This window comes from Marmota marmota, unplaced genomic scaffold (assembly GCF_001458135.2).
Source record: "Marmota marmota marmota unplaced genomic scaffold, marMar, whole genome shotgun sequence".
Classification (NCBI taxonomy): Eukaryota; Metazoa; Chordata; class Mammalia; order Rodentia; family Sciuridae; genus Marmota; species Marmota marmota.
In genome coordinates this window covers 178,428-195,415 of record NW_025999968.1, presented here as the reverse complement: position 1 = coordinate 195,415, position 16,988 = coordinate 178,428, and the positions used below count along the sequence as shown (strand labels likewise).

The 16,988-nt window shown below is 37.6% G+C and overlaps 1 protein-coding gene across 2 annotated transcripts in view; it reads right to left on the bottom strand.

The window, feature by feature from the left end:
* Window positions 1-8,945, bottom strand: part of Gsk3b (glycogen synthase kinase 3 beta) — a 170,626-nt gene extending 161,681 nt beyond the window's left edge. The window contains exon 1 of one of the 2 annotated variants that reach the window (XM_015478461.2): window positions 7,343-8,945. In XM_015478461.2, coding sequence (XP_015333947.1) covers window positions 7,343-7,430 — 88 coding nt within the window. In that variant the 5' untranslated portion in view covers window positions 7,431-8,945. The remainder of the gene's footprint in view (window positions 1-7,342) is intronic. The other variant, XM_015478460.2, reaches the window with a different exon arrangement.
* Between the last annotated feature and the right edge of the window lie 8,043 nt (window positions 8,946-16,988).

Sequence of the window (16,988 nt, the reverse complement as noted above, 5' to 3'; positions counted from 1 at the left end):
TATTCTTTTCAGTAGGTGTAATGTTTAACATCAGTATCCATCCATTCCTTTCTAATGTGTGGTTTTAAGAAACCAGACAACTAAATCAATTAGAATTGTGTTAAGCAATAATCAAGAACTGTTTAAAAAAAAAAAAAAAAAAAAAAACAAAGTCTCGAAGACCAATCCATAAGCAAAGTGTACATTCTATTTGTTGGCAGATTCAAGCTGCTCAGACTTTTTAGTTTACTTTTTGATTGTTAACTATCAACCAATTTCCAAAAAGATGAGGTTCCAAATAATCCAATTTCATATTGATGTGTAACTGTTATTCTTGGGGCAGGAGATAGAGGAAGGAGCTCCATATTTCTGACACTAGCAAATGCCCAACATATACTTTGAATAATTGGTTGAATATACAATCAAAAAATTTTCCTTTAAGTTTGGCATCAACGTTAAAAGGGAGAGGTAAAGACAATTATAAACCATAGGAAGAGAGACAAAGAATAATCCTTCATAATGACTAACTTTTAGAAACACACTCTAATATTACCGGAGGATATAAATATATCAGAGTTTATTTATAATCTGTCAGTACTGACCAATAAAAAACAGTGTTCTGACTAGACATTAAACAAACAAATAAACAAATATTACTTTTCTTCTGTGCTGGTCTAAGCCCTAAAATTTTCATTTTTAATGTTTGTCTTAAGTTTTCCCTGATATTTTTAAATAATTGATTTTTCCAATATAACTTTAAATCGATAAATACTGTATCTGCTAACAGGCATGCCTGGAAATGAAAGTCTTTTACAGTCATTTCTAAATTATCATTGAAAGACTATACTAAAAGCAAAAGCACTTTAACTTATCTCTGGAATCCAGGTGTTAAAATAATAGCAATCCATTCTCTACAACATATACAAAAAAAGAGCAAGGGCTCAGGAATCAGAATACCTGAATTTAAATCCGGGCTGAGCAACTTTCTGGCCAAGTAATCTCTGACTAGTTGCTTCATCTCTCTTCATTTTATTTACCTCATCTATAAAGTGGGGATAATAATGTTAGCTACTGCATAGAGTTGACATAATGATTAAAATGAGGTTTTGCATATAAAGAGTTTGGCAGATTGCTTGGTACTTAGTGAACACTCAACAGGTATACCACATTAATCATATTATTATTCTTGGCCAATTTCTATTAAAATAACCTATTTATTTTTAACTTCCTAAGCCAAGAACTGTGCCATGACACAATGATAATGAAAAAATAAGAATATTAGTGTTTTATCAAAACATTATCTTTTATCAAAGTTTCTAATATTCATTCCTACTTATCTACTACCTTTCTGGCTTTAGAACATGCTTATTCAATGTTAGCCCATAAATTCATTTGAATCATTTAATCATCTAAAATACAAAATTTTAGAAAAATTTCTCCTTCCTCAACAATGTTTACTTTTTATTACTATACTAATTGGAAAGGACAATTGAGAAATTAACAACTCCAGACCATATTAATACGGGAACATAATAAAGGTCAGTTTTGTACCACTACTGATCATGGAACCCTGGAAACAGAAGGAAAACTGGTTTGACAAAATTCATTCAGGAAAAAAAAAATCATCAAAATCCTAAGAAAACTATTGAACACAAAAACATAAGATTTAACCACTCACAAAATTAAAATCCGCCAACCTCTAAAACACAAGATGAGAAGGGAAACTGCAAACTCGGAGACCAAATCTACAAAGTTGTGCCTTTGCATCTTGTACAAGACCAAATATATTACAGACCCAAGTATATTCTGGAATAAATTACTACATGTCCAGTACCTGCTAAGTATTATTCTCTTAAAAACTAGAAAAACTCTTAAGTTTACAGGCTGGTAGAGTGCTTACATCACATGCACAAGGCCCCACATTCAATCCCCAGCACCAAAAAAAAAAAAAAAAAAGTTTAATGCTGGGAAACTTTTCAGAACACAATTAAATTATTCTTTAGTTCCACTGTCAGTTTTTCCTTGCTTTTCTAGTCACACATATTTATATAAACATACATTTCTACATTACATTCAACAAATTTCAAAGGCAGTTTATGACTAAAGAAGACTGATATAATCAAAGATGGGAACAAAGACTGCAGCCTCTACTTCAAAATCTATTAACCATGAAAATTCTTGAAATTATGCAAAATTCCCCTTCTACCATTACCACCACAACCAATCCAAAAAAAATCAGCTAGAAAATGATGCTAAATTTCACAAACAAAAATCATACCCTGTGGTAAGTATGTTCTTGATAGAACATCATCCAGGGAACCGAGTTAGTCCTGTTAGTACCAGCGCATACTTTGTCACACCTATGTGCTGTGCCCCTCTACTCTTTATTTTAGGGTGGAATATCACAAGAGGTACTACAGTCTCATATCCTGCCCATCCCCATCTCTCTCTCATAACCCCTTGAAGTCTTATTAAGAAGACACTGCTGGGTGCAGTGGGATATACCTGTAATCCCAGCAGCTCAGGAGCCTGAAACAGGAGGATTCCAAGTTCAAGCCAACCTCAGAAATTTAGTGAGGCCCTAAACAACTTAGGGAGACACTGTCTCAAAATACATACATACATACATACATAAATGTATGTCTAGGGATGCAGCTTAGTAGTTAAGCACCCCTGGGTTCACTCCCAGTGCCAATAAATAAATAAACAACAGACAGACTCATTTTGGCCAGGGTCAGCGCCTGCACATTTCTCACCTTTCTCTGCATAAAGCTCACACAAAATACAACTTACCCTGTCTCAAAATCTGCTGCTGGTACTTATGAAAACTTGGGCTTTCCCAGTTTTCTGTTTATCCAAAACAGCAACTCACACCTACAACTCAAATCCAATAGGGGGGACAGAGAGAACAGGGTTACAAATATAGTCTTGACTTGCCAGTAAAATGAAAAAATGTTGCCTCATTTTCTAAATGCAGTTTCTAATCAGCCATAAGTTGGTTTATGAATCTCTGGGTTACTTTGAAGTTTCTTCCTAGTGCCTGTGCCTTAGTATTATCTCACAATTAGCAAGCATTATATAGATGCATGCAACAAGAATGCATGCAATTCTTATATGAATATCTTAAAGTGTTTTTAAAACTCTAAGGTAAGTCTAGTTGGGAAAGGAATGAAAATAAGGTTCTGGCTTTCAGTTTCACATATGAGCAATGTTTTCTAAATTAACATAGAAAAAACAAGAAATTGGCTAATTTCTAATAATCAAATTTTAGGTATCACAATTTTAATCTAGGAATAGAGAGACACTATGTTTGTACCCCTCTTTGCTTTTAATCACCACATAACTTAATACTGCAGAATAATACATAACTAACCATTAATTATTCTCTTTGCTAATAAAAATTTTTATTAGAAAAAGTTATTTATAGGGAAATACAGTAAACAATATTCATTGACCTATTTTTCTCTTTCCGAATCTTAAGTTTAAGCATCAAACCTAGGCAATAAGCTAATTTTGTCCAACAGTATACTAAAAGCATTTATTGCTGGACTCTGGTGCATGCCTATAATCCCAGCTACTGAGGCAGCTGAGGCAGGAGAATCACAAGTTCAAGGCCAGCATGGGCAATTTAGGGAGGGCGTTGTCTCAAAATAAAAAGAGCTGGGGATATAGCTCAGTAGTAGATTTAATCTCCAGTACCAGAAAATAAAAGATTAAAGAAAAGTTTGAGCTGAGCACTGCAGCTCAAGCCTATAATCCCAGAGACTTGGGAGGTTGAAGCAGGAGGACCAAAAGTTCAACAAAGCCAGTCTCAGCAACTTTAGAGTTTAGAGAAAGCCTATCTCAAAATAAAAAGGACTGTTGTAGCTCACTACTGAAGTACCCCTGGCTTCAGTTCCCAATGCGGGGTGAAAGAGAATATTACTAAAATTGTGTGGTCAGTTCTTACTTTCTCAATTTTGGGTAAAATACCATGTGATCCTAAAGAAGAAATTGTGTAGACAGATGTGTGCTATTTAATAACACATAAGCCTGAATTGAAAGAAGAAATGTTGATTTCATCAAAAGGTAAAAAATACCTATTATCAAATAGACTTAATTTCTGCTGAAGTCTTCACAAAGTGAAGACTCTTAGTAGTAGTATTATCATTATTTTAAATGCAAAGTTTACCTAAGTATTTATTTATGAAAAACAAGTTTAACCATGTACCAAAAATTACATTAAAGCCTATGAAATATCTAAATATGTTTAAGTCACAGCATCAAAGTATTTTCACTGTCCTCAAATAAATTACCATGGAACTATTACAACTAGGTTTCAACTGTGAGTCTATACTAAAATTTTTTTAAGTGTTAATCAAAAGTATTTAAACCCAAATCTTTAGTTTACTGTTCCCAAAGATAAATTTGACATTTTTAGGTGTAACTTAGAAAGCATGTAATTAATGGATTGGAATTTAAATACCATTGTCAGAGACAAGCTGCTACCTGCTGAATTTCAAGGAAAATTACTGTATATGAAATTTTTAAAAGTGAATTCATCTACCCTCTCTCTCAGCACTTTCTCAATTTTCCTATTACAATTAACAATACAACTCAGCAGTCAAGTCTTCCAGACTAATAACCTCAGAATTTATTTTTAACTCCTGACTCCTTCACAAGTACTCCCCTCCGTCCAATCCAAAGTCCTGCTGGTTTCTTCATTCATACTGTCTCTGAATCTGTTCCTTTCATCCATTTTCACATTTTAATTTATACCCTCATGATTCACAATATTCCTTACTATTTCCCTAAGAGGGTCGTAATGTCTCTACATGCAAATCCATCAACTCAACCTCCCAAATCACCTTCCAGTATCTGTTTAATAATCTATAGTAAAATCCAGATCTCTCTTGAAACTCAACCAAACTTTTACAGGCCCCTTTTCTTCTCTGCTAACCTTCCCATATTTCTCAAATTTCATCTCTTCTTATTTTCCTATTTAGGCCCTTTAAATCAGATTTATCACCTTGCTTGTTGCCTCTCATACAAAGCTCACCATCTCTGTGCTGAACATGCCTCCCACCTAGAGTCCTTCATACTTCTCCAACAGTTCAAGTTACAGCCTTCTTTAACACCTAAAAGCACACCTCTACAGAAGTCTTCCTTCTCCAACCATTCTCTCATCCCTTTATTCTTTGTCCTTCTGAACACATTTCAATTTGTATTTTATAATCTTGCAGTTATCATACTGTTGTTTTCACATTTTTTTCCCTTTACCATTAAATAAGCTTTTGAGGTCAAGTACTATAATTTCTTATGTAGCTCTTTTGTAGTGAACAGAAGTTTCCTTGAATACTACTAGTACCCTAACATATGCTCAATAATTCCTATTTCTTCTAAATGTTCCTAAAGTAAAGGTTGACTATGCCCTTTAATTATTCATAGTCACCAAGTTTTTATTTTTGCCCTTTATAAATTGCAAGTTGATGAAATATCTTAATCTACAAATTTAAGAGTTACATCTATATGAAGAACTAAGGAGTCATTTTTCAAAGAAAATCCTGGAAATAAAATGAAAAGTCCCAAAATTTAACATTGTAATTTAGCATTACACATCTCTGAACATAATAAATGAATTACCTAAAATTTTTGAGTGATTTTTAAACTCTAGTACAAAGATGTAAAACATACAAACACTCCAGTACCATAGAGGCTCTTAAGCAGCTATTATAAGATTTGCTTCATCACAGATGAAAATTACACCAGAATTTTAAATAATTATTTTCAAATGACCCCATGAAGTGCTTAGAAAGCATGATCCTTCCTTGAAAGATGCAAAATCAGCTTCCCTCTTCACATACCCTGCGTTCTCTACTAGCTAGTCACCAAGAGAAAAAAAACCAACTTTCAAAAATAACCTCCCATCAGCTATTGGACTATGTTTTAGTCAAGTTCCAAAAGCCAACATGAACTGAAATCTTGAGTTCAATTAAAACTGATCATTTTATGTTGCATTAAGTATATAATCAATGTCACCTAACAGCATACACATTTGGGTTTTGATTTTTAATCTTAGCTGGAGGCAACAAAATAGTTTATCTTTCCCTTCATCTAGCCCCTTTCTCAGGGGATAAGAAACAATATAGATAGTTTTGTCAAATTCTGCAAGTATGTTTAAATAGCTGTCATTAAATACCATACAAACATCTCCACAAATAGATACAGTGACATAGGATACTTTGTATACCAAACACTTGAATAACAGATTTTCAGTACAAATCCAGGGCAAGAGTACAGTCTAGCAAGAACCCTAACACAGCCCAGATAGCCCTATTATTTACAGGATGACAGTCTTCTGCAACAGCTATGATGGAAAGAATTAAATCCATATTCTTAAGAGTTAAATCCACAGTTTTAACTAAATATGAGGGGAGTTAATCAACAGTATTTTAAATAGTCCTAAAAAGGAATCCATTGTACTCCAGAACATTTAACAAGTAATGTATGCAAAGGCACCTCAAAATTCAACTTAAATCACAATGAGTCAGTGACAATTATTATTTAACTCAGTTTTGGCACTAACAATACAAACCTCAATCAAAACTTGGACCCACTTCCAAGTTATCTTTTGATTAAACAAATTATATGGTGGCAGATTGGTAATGTCAAAACAGGAAGGTTAGGAGATAACACACTAAACCATTTATCCAATTGGAAACAATGCACTTAAGATGCAAATGCTGCTCGATATTTATCGTCTCCCACCCGACCCTACTAAAGGGAGGGCTGAAGGCTCGCCTCCAAACACGAATGCCAGTTACTGAGCAAGTCCATCTCCAGATTAAGAACAAATAATTTGTGTATCACTCAGGCAAAGAAGAAATGTTAGGAGGCTGGGACATTTAATGTCTATTTAAGTATACAAAACTATGATAACCCCTGAAACCTGAACTATCTAAAACATCCTCCCTCGTTCCGGAAGACACACGCTCCGAAAATGTACATAATGGTTTATGGATCAAGTCTTCCTCATTATTCAAAAGCATGAACAAGTAAAAACTTCCATGGCTATTTTAACGTGGAAACAGTCAAGCAACCTGACAAAGCTGACTACCAAAACCAAGGAAAGTATAAGAAATAAGTTCCAAATTGAATCATCCAAATAAAAATCATATTCTCTCAATTCAAGGTTAGTGAGACCAGGGAGGAGGTATGGGAGGAGAAAGGAGTGAGCTGCCTCATCTTTGACTGAAGACGGGTTTTGCCCTTTTCCATTACTCTGATTGATCTGGAGGTCTAATATTTTAACATCCTGCTATTTCGAGGTTTCTTATTTTAAGGGTGAAGTGGAGTAGAGGTGTAAAATAAAATCGATACTCACTGCTAACTTTCATGCTGCCAAAGGCTGAAGGCTGCTGCACTGGCTTGCAGCTCTCCGCAAAGGAGGTGGTTCTGGGCCGCCCTGACATGATCTCTCTTCCCGAATCACCTTTTCCTTCCTTCCTCCTTTTCTTCCTTTTGTTTTATGTTAGGGTGTTAGGTTAATGATAAATGCAGCATTAAGTTCTCTCACAAGAAAAAGAAAAGAAAAAGAAAAAGACTTCGTTCTCCAGGCTTTTCACTTTTTTGTATAGCTATTTAAAAAAAAAAAAAAAACGAGCGATGTATTTCTCCTTCAAGACAGATCGGTACGGATATTGAACATATAGATAATCTGGGGCTGGAATGGGGGGATTACAATTCTTTCACCTCCCTTTCCTGAGAGAGGAGGATGGGGTGGGGGAAATCCTTTAAAAATATATGTCACGTGAAACGGGAGCAAATACTTGATTGAAAATAAGTACTTTGAATATTATATTTTCCTCGGGGATTTTTTTCCGAGTCAATGAAGAAGGGAAGCGGCGGAAGGATCACGAGTCTCACGCTTGAAGAGAGGGGGATGGGAGGAAGGGGTGGCTCCGAGATGCGACGGGAAACGCTGCGGCTCCGGCAGCGGCGGGATCCAGCGGGCTGGCGGCAGGGGCCCGGCGACCAGGAGGGCGGCGGAGTCTCGAGTCAGTCAGAGGCGGGCGGTGGCGGCGGCTCCTCTCCTCATTGCGCCAGGAGCAGCTGCAGGCGGCGGCTGGATCCAGCGGCCATGGCGGCGGCGATAGCGGAGGCAGCTCCCTTCAGACCCCAGGCAGCGGCTCCTCGACTGCTCCCCATACGCCGGGGACATGGGAACCCGGCAACCGCTTCCGTCCCTCGGGGCCCCCTCCCCCGTCCACGGCACCGGCGCGGCCGCCCTCCGCCCCTCGCCTCTGATCGGTGCTTGCTCAGGAAGTGTCTGCGCTTTGCCCCGAGCCCGGAGCCCTGTCAGCGGCTGCGGGGCCAGGTCCTCTTCGCTTCCTTCCTTCCTTCCTTTGTCACTCGGCCCGGGCGGCGGCGGCAGCGGCAGCAGCAGCAGCACAAACCAGCATTCGCCCGGGTCGGGGGCAGCTCTGTGTGAGGAGCGCCGTCTGCGCAGCCGCCTAGCGCTTCCCCGCTCCCCCTCCCCCTCCCTACTCGTCCTCCGCCTCCTTCCTCCCCCACCCAGCCTTACACCGCCCAAAGCCCGGCCGCCCGCGTAACAGGCGTCTGGGAATAGCCGACCGAGTCCGCGCCCGCCCACTTCGGCTGGGAAGCCGAAACCCAAAGCGGAGCCAATCACCAACGTCTCTCGTTTGCGGCTCGTTCCGGAAAAAGCCGATCTGTCTGAGAAGCCAATTAGAAAGTGTCGCTGGGAAACCACGCCTAATGAACGGAAAATGCCGAAGGCAGCCGAACGGAAAGAAAGTGGATTCGCCTTGTTCTGTGGCTGGCTGGACGAGAAATTCGACTATAGCAAAAGTGGCCAATCAGAGTTGCCGGCCTTCAGGAAAAAGCAGGAAGAGTTAAGGACCGTGAAACCCGGAGTCGCGGGTGAAACTGCATGGCTGGGCGCCGCGGCCGCCTCGCAATTGGCTGGAAAACTCCACTGGGAGTGTACCTTTCTCATTGATTGGTGAAAGGAAGAGGGCTTCCGAGGACATTTAGCCAGTCAGAACTTCTCCTCCCTCGTCAAGGGGGGAGAAGAAGAAAGCAAAGAGAGGACGTCTATAAAGCGCAGTCTCATTGGCCTGACGCTTTGGAGATGAAGTCGGGGCAGAAGGGAGGAGGAGTGAGGCCGAAAACCCCAGCTGCGGCCAATCGGCACTTACTGCCGTGCAATCGCAAGACCTAGCTGTAGTATGATTGGCTTCCGGCCTTCGGCGGCGGTCCCTGGAGCAGGGAGAAGCTCGCCCGGGTCGTGGCGGACGGTCTGACGGGCTTGCCTGCGGCTGCTCCCAACCTGCGCGGAAACCGCAGATGGGGCACCGGGGCTCTTTGCACAGCCCAGCCGAAACTGCTGCGGTCAGCGGGGTAGGGCATGGAGCACTCAAGCGAGCAGAGAAGCGAGGGGCTCTCCCCACCCACTGGAGCCCTTCCGTGGGGCGCGGCTTACTCGGCGCACCCTGGGCTCTCTCAGCTCGGGATCGCGCGTGCCTGCTATTTGGGGGCGTCTTCCCCAAAAGGGCCAGACGGACAAGGGGCCGCCCAAGGCTGGTACGAGTTCTCAGGACCTAAAGTAGGAACAAAGCTTCCAGAGAGGTAGCGCCACTGGGCAGCTGCGCCCCGCCCAGCCGCCGGGCCCACTGATATAGTGAAGCCCACTCTGCCTGGTGCGCGCGGCCAGGCCTGGCCTTCTGGAAACGCCCCTGAGAGATGAGCTCATGCTCCTTGCGCGCGCTCCTTAGGCGCGACTGCCCTGCGCAAAACCGGCCCTGAAAGCAGGTGAGGGGAAATGCCGTCAGGCCGGATATCCTGAAACCTCCAAGGAAATGGAGAGTCAGAATTGCCCATAGTATCTTGGATCCTTTGGAATTAGGGTAATCTCTAAAAGTGCTGTTTGTGTAGGCTTCACACATAGGCCAGTGTCCATTGTTCTATTAGAAAAACAATTCTTTTGGTCTGCCTGAGAACAGTAAGGTATGGCAACACCAGACTAAGAAAAAGTAGAATGAAAGCTTACCATCCTGACTGTAATCCAGTAGGGCTTGTAATTTCCATGTGCAGAGTCATCCCTTTCTGTTAAGATACTATCTCCAGAAAGAACATGTAAAAGTACGTGTACTTGATCAGATTACGGGCCATTGCTTTGAAAACTGATGATGGACTTGGTACAGAACAAAATAAGCTTTGATAGCAGACAGGAAAGGTCTCGATAACGTTGCAGACTCACATCTGTCTACAGAGGCTGGACAAGTAAAGCAAATAAATGACACTTGATTTGTGTAAAACAATGGGAAATAATAGGGAATGTGGTATATTGGAATATCCATAAAGGGAGCAGCTGCTCCACTCTAGCAGATTGTTGCCCTCGGGAATGTGGGTCCAGTATTATGAGATGTTCTAGTTTTCTCCCAAGAGAAACTCTGGGGTCTTTGTGTGAGATTTCTAGATGTTTAAATAGTGGTAACTAATATTTGAGAACCCTGCAGACCAAAGTAAGAACATTCCAAGGAGATGTGGCCAACAGGCAATCAATTTGTGATCTCAAACCTAAGCATAGCTTTATATCCCAAGAGCAACAGAGGATCTTGTTCTTTGCAATTAAAAGAGAACATGAGGTCACTGGATGCTGTGGGTGTGGTAAAGAATGTTAAAAGCAAAGTCATTGCTTGGCGACTTTGTCTACTGAGTGGTGCCTGTCTGCTATATGAAATACCTTTTCTATTCCTAAATGCTATGAAGAAGAGCTTTAAATACTGCCTGCCTCTTCTTCCCATCTCTACTCCCAATTATACCAACAGGAAAGTAAGTAACGTTTAGGTTTTAAAAACGGGAATCATGATTATTCTTCTATATAATACAAGTAATAAATACAAAAATAGTCTAATGTTAATAGTAACTTTACAGTTGCTGCCTTCAAATATTTTGAACTGAAGCTGTTTTTAATAAACTCTGACCAAGAGTGGAAAATTTTATAGAAAAAAAATTTATGTTTCAGTCCTAAAATAGGACTTGAGGGAAATATTTATTTTTAAAATAAGGAACTATTGAGACTAATATTCAGTGGTTATTTCTCTGAACTTTTAGACTTCTTTCTTTACCTTCACACATGCTATTAACCACTTACAAATTTAAAATTTTATTTGTTGAGTTTTTGTAATATGTCAGACACTGTGGCATATGCCAGACACTGTGGCTCAGCGGTAGTGCACTTGCCTCACAGGTGTGAGGGCACTGGGTTTGATCCTCAGCACCACATTAAAATAAATAAACAAATTTTATCCATCTACAACTAAAAAATATATATATATATATTTTAAAAAAAACAGACACTGTACTTAAATACTTTGTGTGTTCGGTCTTATTTAAACTTACAACAATTCTATCAATTAAGTACTATTATCACCTGCAATATTGAGATGAAGAAACTGAGCCCCAGAAAGGCTTACTAACTCACCCAAGGTCCACAAACTAAAATAACAGAACTAGGATTCAGATTCCTTTTCTTAGTCTCACCTCTACACTTCTATCTTGCATACAATCCCCACTCCTTTTGATGTATCCTACTTTCCTTATCCTATAGTCTGAACCTATACCTTATACTGTACTGTGACATGCATTATATCATTTGGTCCTCAAAACTACCCAGTAAAATAGGAAGGGAAGCTATTTTTCTGTTTTTATAAATGAGGAAACTATGTGCTAGCATGATTAAATAACTTGCTCCAAATCACTAGCCACATTTTAAAATTGAAACTAAAAGGTAGGCAGGTTTAATAATAAAGTAGTATATAGAATATGAGAGGCAGTGTATTTAGATGAATCAAGAATGAACTATTATAAACAGATCCATGAACAAACTCTTTCCAGAGTCTGATTTATTATCATCTTAGTTAACTGTATTAAATACAAACATGTTCTTGGGTGCTGGTCTTCAAAATTAAAGAAGATATAGTCTCTGTGCTCCAGATACTTGTAGTCCAAACTATGACATGGAAAGAGTTGTTTAGTAATGAAGCCTAGGAAAACCTCCAATATCAAGGTCAAAGAGAAGATTAAGAGGAAGGGGTAATAAACTCACATTTATTGAGTGCCTATTTATTCCTCCCCAAAACCTTGAAAGAAGATAAGCATTGTTAACCTTTGTTTAATTATTATTAGATGAGGTTATCAGAAGTCAGATGAATTTTAGGATAAGCACACTATTCAAGGTCAAATGATTAGTAAAATGGCAGAGCTGGGATTTGAGATTTGACTCCAGTTTCTTTCTCCTAAATCATTTTGTTTTCCCTCAAATAAATATTGTTGATCCCATATATGTAAAATTACGTGTGTGTGTGTGTGTGTGTGTGTTTGCACATGAACACCATTAGCCTTGGTGACATTTTGGATGATCTTATCTCCATCCTTTTCTACCTTTTGTCAATAACTTTGAGTTATAGTCTACAGGAAAATAATCTAATAAGAATTGTCAGTAGCAGCTGTTGGGCACTTTTAGAAGTAATTTAGGAGGTAGTTTCAGGGCTGAGCAGGAGAATGAACTAAAAAATCAGAATACCTTTAAAAGCTCTGAAGTAGCAGCAGAATTTTGCCCTTCTAATGCCCAAAAGACTGATCATGATTAATACAAATATACTCTATGAAACAGTTAATTTATATCATCAAAATAAAGGTGATGAAATTACTTATTGACTATACTAGAAATCATCAGTAATATGTTAACTTGGTGGTAGTATCAAGAGTCATTTTAACACTTTCATCACTAATACAAGTTAACTCATCCCAGGTAATATACTAGTGTTTGGAGCATATAATGATCAGAACTTCCTATACGGTAGGTACAATATTATTAACTTCTATTTTACTGATGAGAAAATAGGAACAAGAAAAGTAAATTGCTTAAATTCCTACAGCTAGAAATTGGGTTTTCAAACCTATAACTTAACCTTGGCAATTTCTCCTTAGAAAAGCATCCAAAATAAATAAATCGAACTTCACTCAAGTCCATTTAGTAAGCATTTATCCAATTCTTAAGCCACCCACAGAGGACTGCTATCTTACACCAGCCCTCCTCCTCTCTTACAGGTAAGGAGACATGTACACATGGAGCTGGCACAGGGAGAAGTTCCCAGAGATATTTTTCCAAGTTTTAGTTAAATTAGTGGTTTCTAGAATTGGGGACATGTACACAAAGGTTGGGCAGGATAATCCTTTAAAAAGTTGGAGCCGTTTCTATCTTCATAGAAGTAAATTATTTCCAATTGTTAATTTTCTAGTACACACTGGTGATGCCTTTCTCATTCCCTACATCAAAGGAATATTTGTTCATGACGCACAATACAACTATCCTCAGGATAGGGAACAAATCCACATCCTCAAATGGATGATGAATTTGAGATGTCCTCCTGTATTTTAAGTTTTCCAAAGCATATACTTTCTGCTAATTAAGTGGATTTCTGGATCATATTATTTGATTTTTGTAACTAAATTGACTTTCACATTCTACTAAAAATGGTTTCTGCAAATCAAATACAAATTACAGATTTTGATAGTGTTTCAAAAGAAATAAAATGGCAAAACAGATAATCTACTCTTGGTAGGAGCTCTTCATCAGTAAATAATAGGTAAAAAACAGCAGTGTGCTGATCAAATATGACAAGTAGATCTGAAATTTTTGGAAGTCTCAAGAACTGATTATATATCGATGAATTATAGTTGTATATATTGATGTGGAACAAAGTGATGTTACAATTTTTAATACAACGTAGAGTGTAAGTCAAGCTAATTAACCTATCCATAACCTCAAATATTTGATTTTTTTTTTTGTCATGACACCATTTGAGATTTACTCTTAACAACACTAAGGTGTAAAGTATTCACATGTTAGTTATACTCACCATGCTGTGCAATGGATCTTAAAAAAAAAAAAAAAGAAAGAAAGAAAAAACCTTATTCTTCCTACCAAACAAGAATTTGTATCTTTTGATTACCATCTCCTCACTCAAAAATTATTGAAATATGAGGTTACTGTTACTGTTGTTAGAGTCAAAGCTTTCCCTCAGTTGAAATACAATTAGGATGTAGGTTTGCTAGTATGAAATCTTCACAGTTTTTAAAACATTTAAAGACTACACATCTGGGAAAGTTTTAATTTTTGGCATGGGGGTGGGAGGAGGAAGATAAGAAAAAAAAGGTTTGAGACCATAAATAATTTAAAAATTGATTTAAGGGGTTGGAGTTGTGGCTCAGTGGTAGAGTGCTCCCCTAGCACATGCAAGGCGCTGGTTTTGATCCTCAGCACCACATAAAAATAAATAAATAAAGATATTGTGTCCAACCACAACTAAAAAAAGAATTGATTTAAAAATACTGCTGATTGTAACTTGCATCTTTTTTTATTTGTATATATCTTATAATGTGCATATCATATTAGTTCAAGATCAATAACAACAAAGTTTATAAACCACTAGTTTAAACAGAGATTAGTTTTGTAAGTGGGTAAGGAAGCAAAGAACATTCAAAGCAAAGAAAAGAGTTTATACAATAACAGAAATATATGTAGCAAGATATTCAGAGGCCTGAAGATATTGAAATTATGTAGTAAAAAATACAGTGACTAAAAGCAAGTCAAATATGTTTGGGAAACAATACTAATTTAAAAAAATATAAAACTTCAGGTTGTATATGTACCATTTTTCTAGTTCTGTAAAAAAGTACATTTGTATCAAGATTCAAACTGGAGGCAGAAATTTTATTAGCATATTGGTATATTTAATTATAGATTAATACATTCATTGTCAATGTCTTCATTTAATATTTTTATAATTCCTATTTGTGTGATTTTTTTATTAGAACTTTATGGTTATACATAGTTGAGTTCATCCCAATGGAAATCACTGTCAGTTCATGATCCCCCCTTTTTCCTCTTGCCCTCCTCCCCTGCCTTCTCCTTCTATTTGTTTGATTTTTAAAGTGTATTGGCACCCAAAATAACATATTCTTCACTGTGACTCACGTGTTCCTCAAAAGCCTCTAATTACAATGAAATTCTTAACAAAACCCCCATATTTCTCAGGAAAGCTCTCTAACAATACCACTGACAATCCTTTGTTATGTGAGTTAAATTAATAAAATAGCAAATATTTATTAAGTACATACTAAATGCTAGACATTTAACATAAAGAAGTACTTCAGTGGCACTGTATCCTTGGGGAGTTTACCCTCTAAGGAAACAAATACATGAGAAGTTAAATAATAAGAGTCACATTCTGAATCCATAAAGTTTTAAGAGAGCATGTTTGTTATAGTTGTTACTCATATCTTCAAATAAATTGCTCATATAATCCTATTTATAATAGGTGAGTAGAATACACTTCAATTTAAAATGAGTCTTTAAAGATGAGTAGTAGATTTGGAGATGAAGAAAGGGAAGGGGAAATAAAATACTTTCCACCACTTCAATTCCAACCCATCAGACAAATCACCTCCTTAGTAAACCCTTAGGTGGTTAGAACTGTCAGAGCAACTAAGGACAGTGTGAGTCTCTTCATCTGACTTCAGAAAAAAACTGTTAGGCTGGAACAGAAAGGTGATAGAGGAGACTAGTAGAACTTAAAGGTGTAAAAATGGTTGAAGAAACATGGAATGTTAACACCAAGAAATTTGGCTTTGTCATGTAAACTGTGGAATTATGGGAAATATTTTAATGGATATAAGACATTACTATTTTTAAAAAAGCTCTGAAATAACATACATTATAGGGTTTTTCCTGTTGCTGAATTTATGCCCAGGCTAATAGGATAACAGATATTTATTTGGTCCTATAACTGGTGAGGTGGGCCCAAATGGAAAAGTAATGAATGACTACCCCCCTCAAAAAAAAAAAAAAAAAGAGGGAGCATGTTTGAAACGTTGCCACCATGAAGTTTTATGTATTAAAAGTTTCATATCAAGCTTTTGACAGATCATATAAATAATACCCTAATTTTAACATCTTAAGAAAGTGTACTGAGATTTAAAAAGCAAACCATTCATGAATCCTGTTTCATTTTTCTTTATGCTTGTCACATTTCTGCTGCTAAGATTATAATCACATGCTTCACTATATTATTACTGGTGTGATTATTTTAAACCAATTCAATTTTATCTTACACCATTTCCATTCACATTTTTTGAAAAGAGCTTTTTTAGACTGGAAATATTTTTACATTGAATTTGATAAATGAGTAAGCATGAATTCACTGAATACTTTGATTTAAGCGTATTTTTACAAATAAATTCTAGGAATTCAGCTTTATTTTATTAAGATACAATAATAAATATAGGCCTGAGGAATTCTCAGGACAAATACTTCAAGAGCTCAATAACCAGCAGTAAATCAGAAATCATCAGATTTTTCTTCACATGGAGACAGAACTCAGATCTCTCGGAATGAAACAAAAGTTTTCTAAATCTTTATATTATGTTGATGCCCAAAAAAGTGTCATTCTGTTTCTTGGCTATTTAATATCTTGACTAGAAGGGTTTTAAAAAATTAAGACTTGTGAATCAAGTAAGAAGGAATTCCAAAATGCCTATACCCCTCCATCTAGCTAGAGTTTTATTTAGATTGTGGCCATCAAGATGCATCACAGCTCTGACTTCATTCCTGTGTCCTGTAGGGAGGCATTGTGAAAGGAAATGGGAGGGTATGCATGATGCCCTGAGCAATGTGTGTTTCTGTATAACATCCAAATCAGACACTAGTGGGATGTGTCAGATATCACACCAGAAAGATTTCTTATGAGAATGGGTTTATATGGCTCAGTTTTGTAAACCCATTAATGTTTCACTAAGTCTGTTCCTTGTTTGTATAATTTTCGTAGTGTATGCACTAGTAGTGGCCAGTATTTGAAGATAAAAGTAACAATTTAGAGCATTTGCAAGGCCCTGGATTCAGTCCCTGGCATGCACACATGCACACATGCACACACTTATAA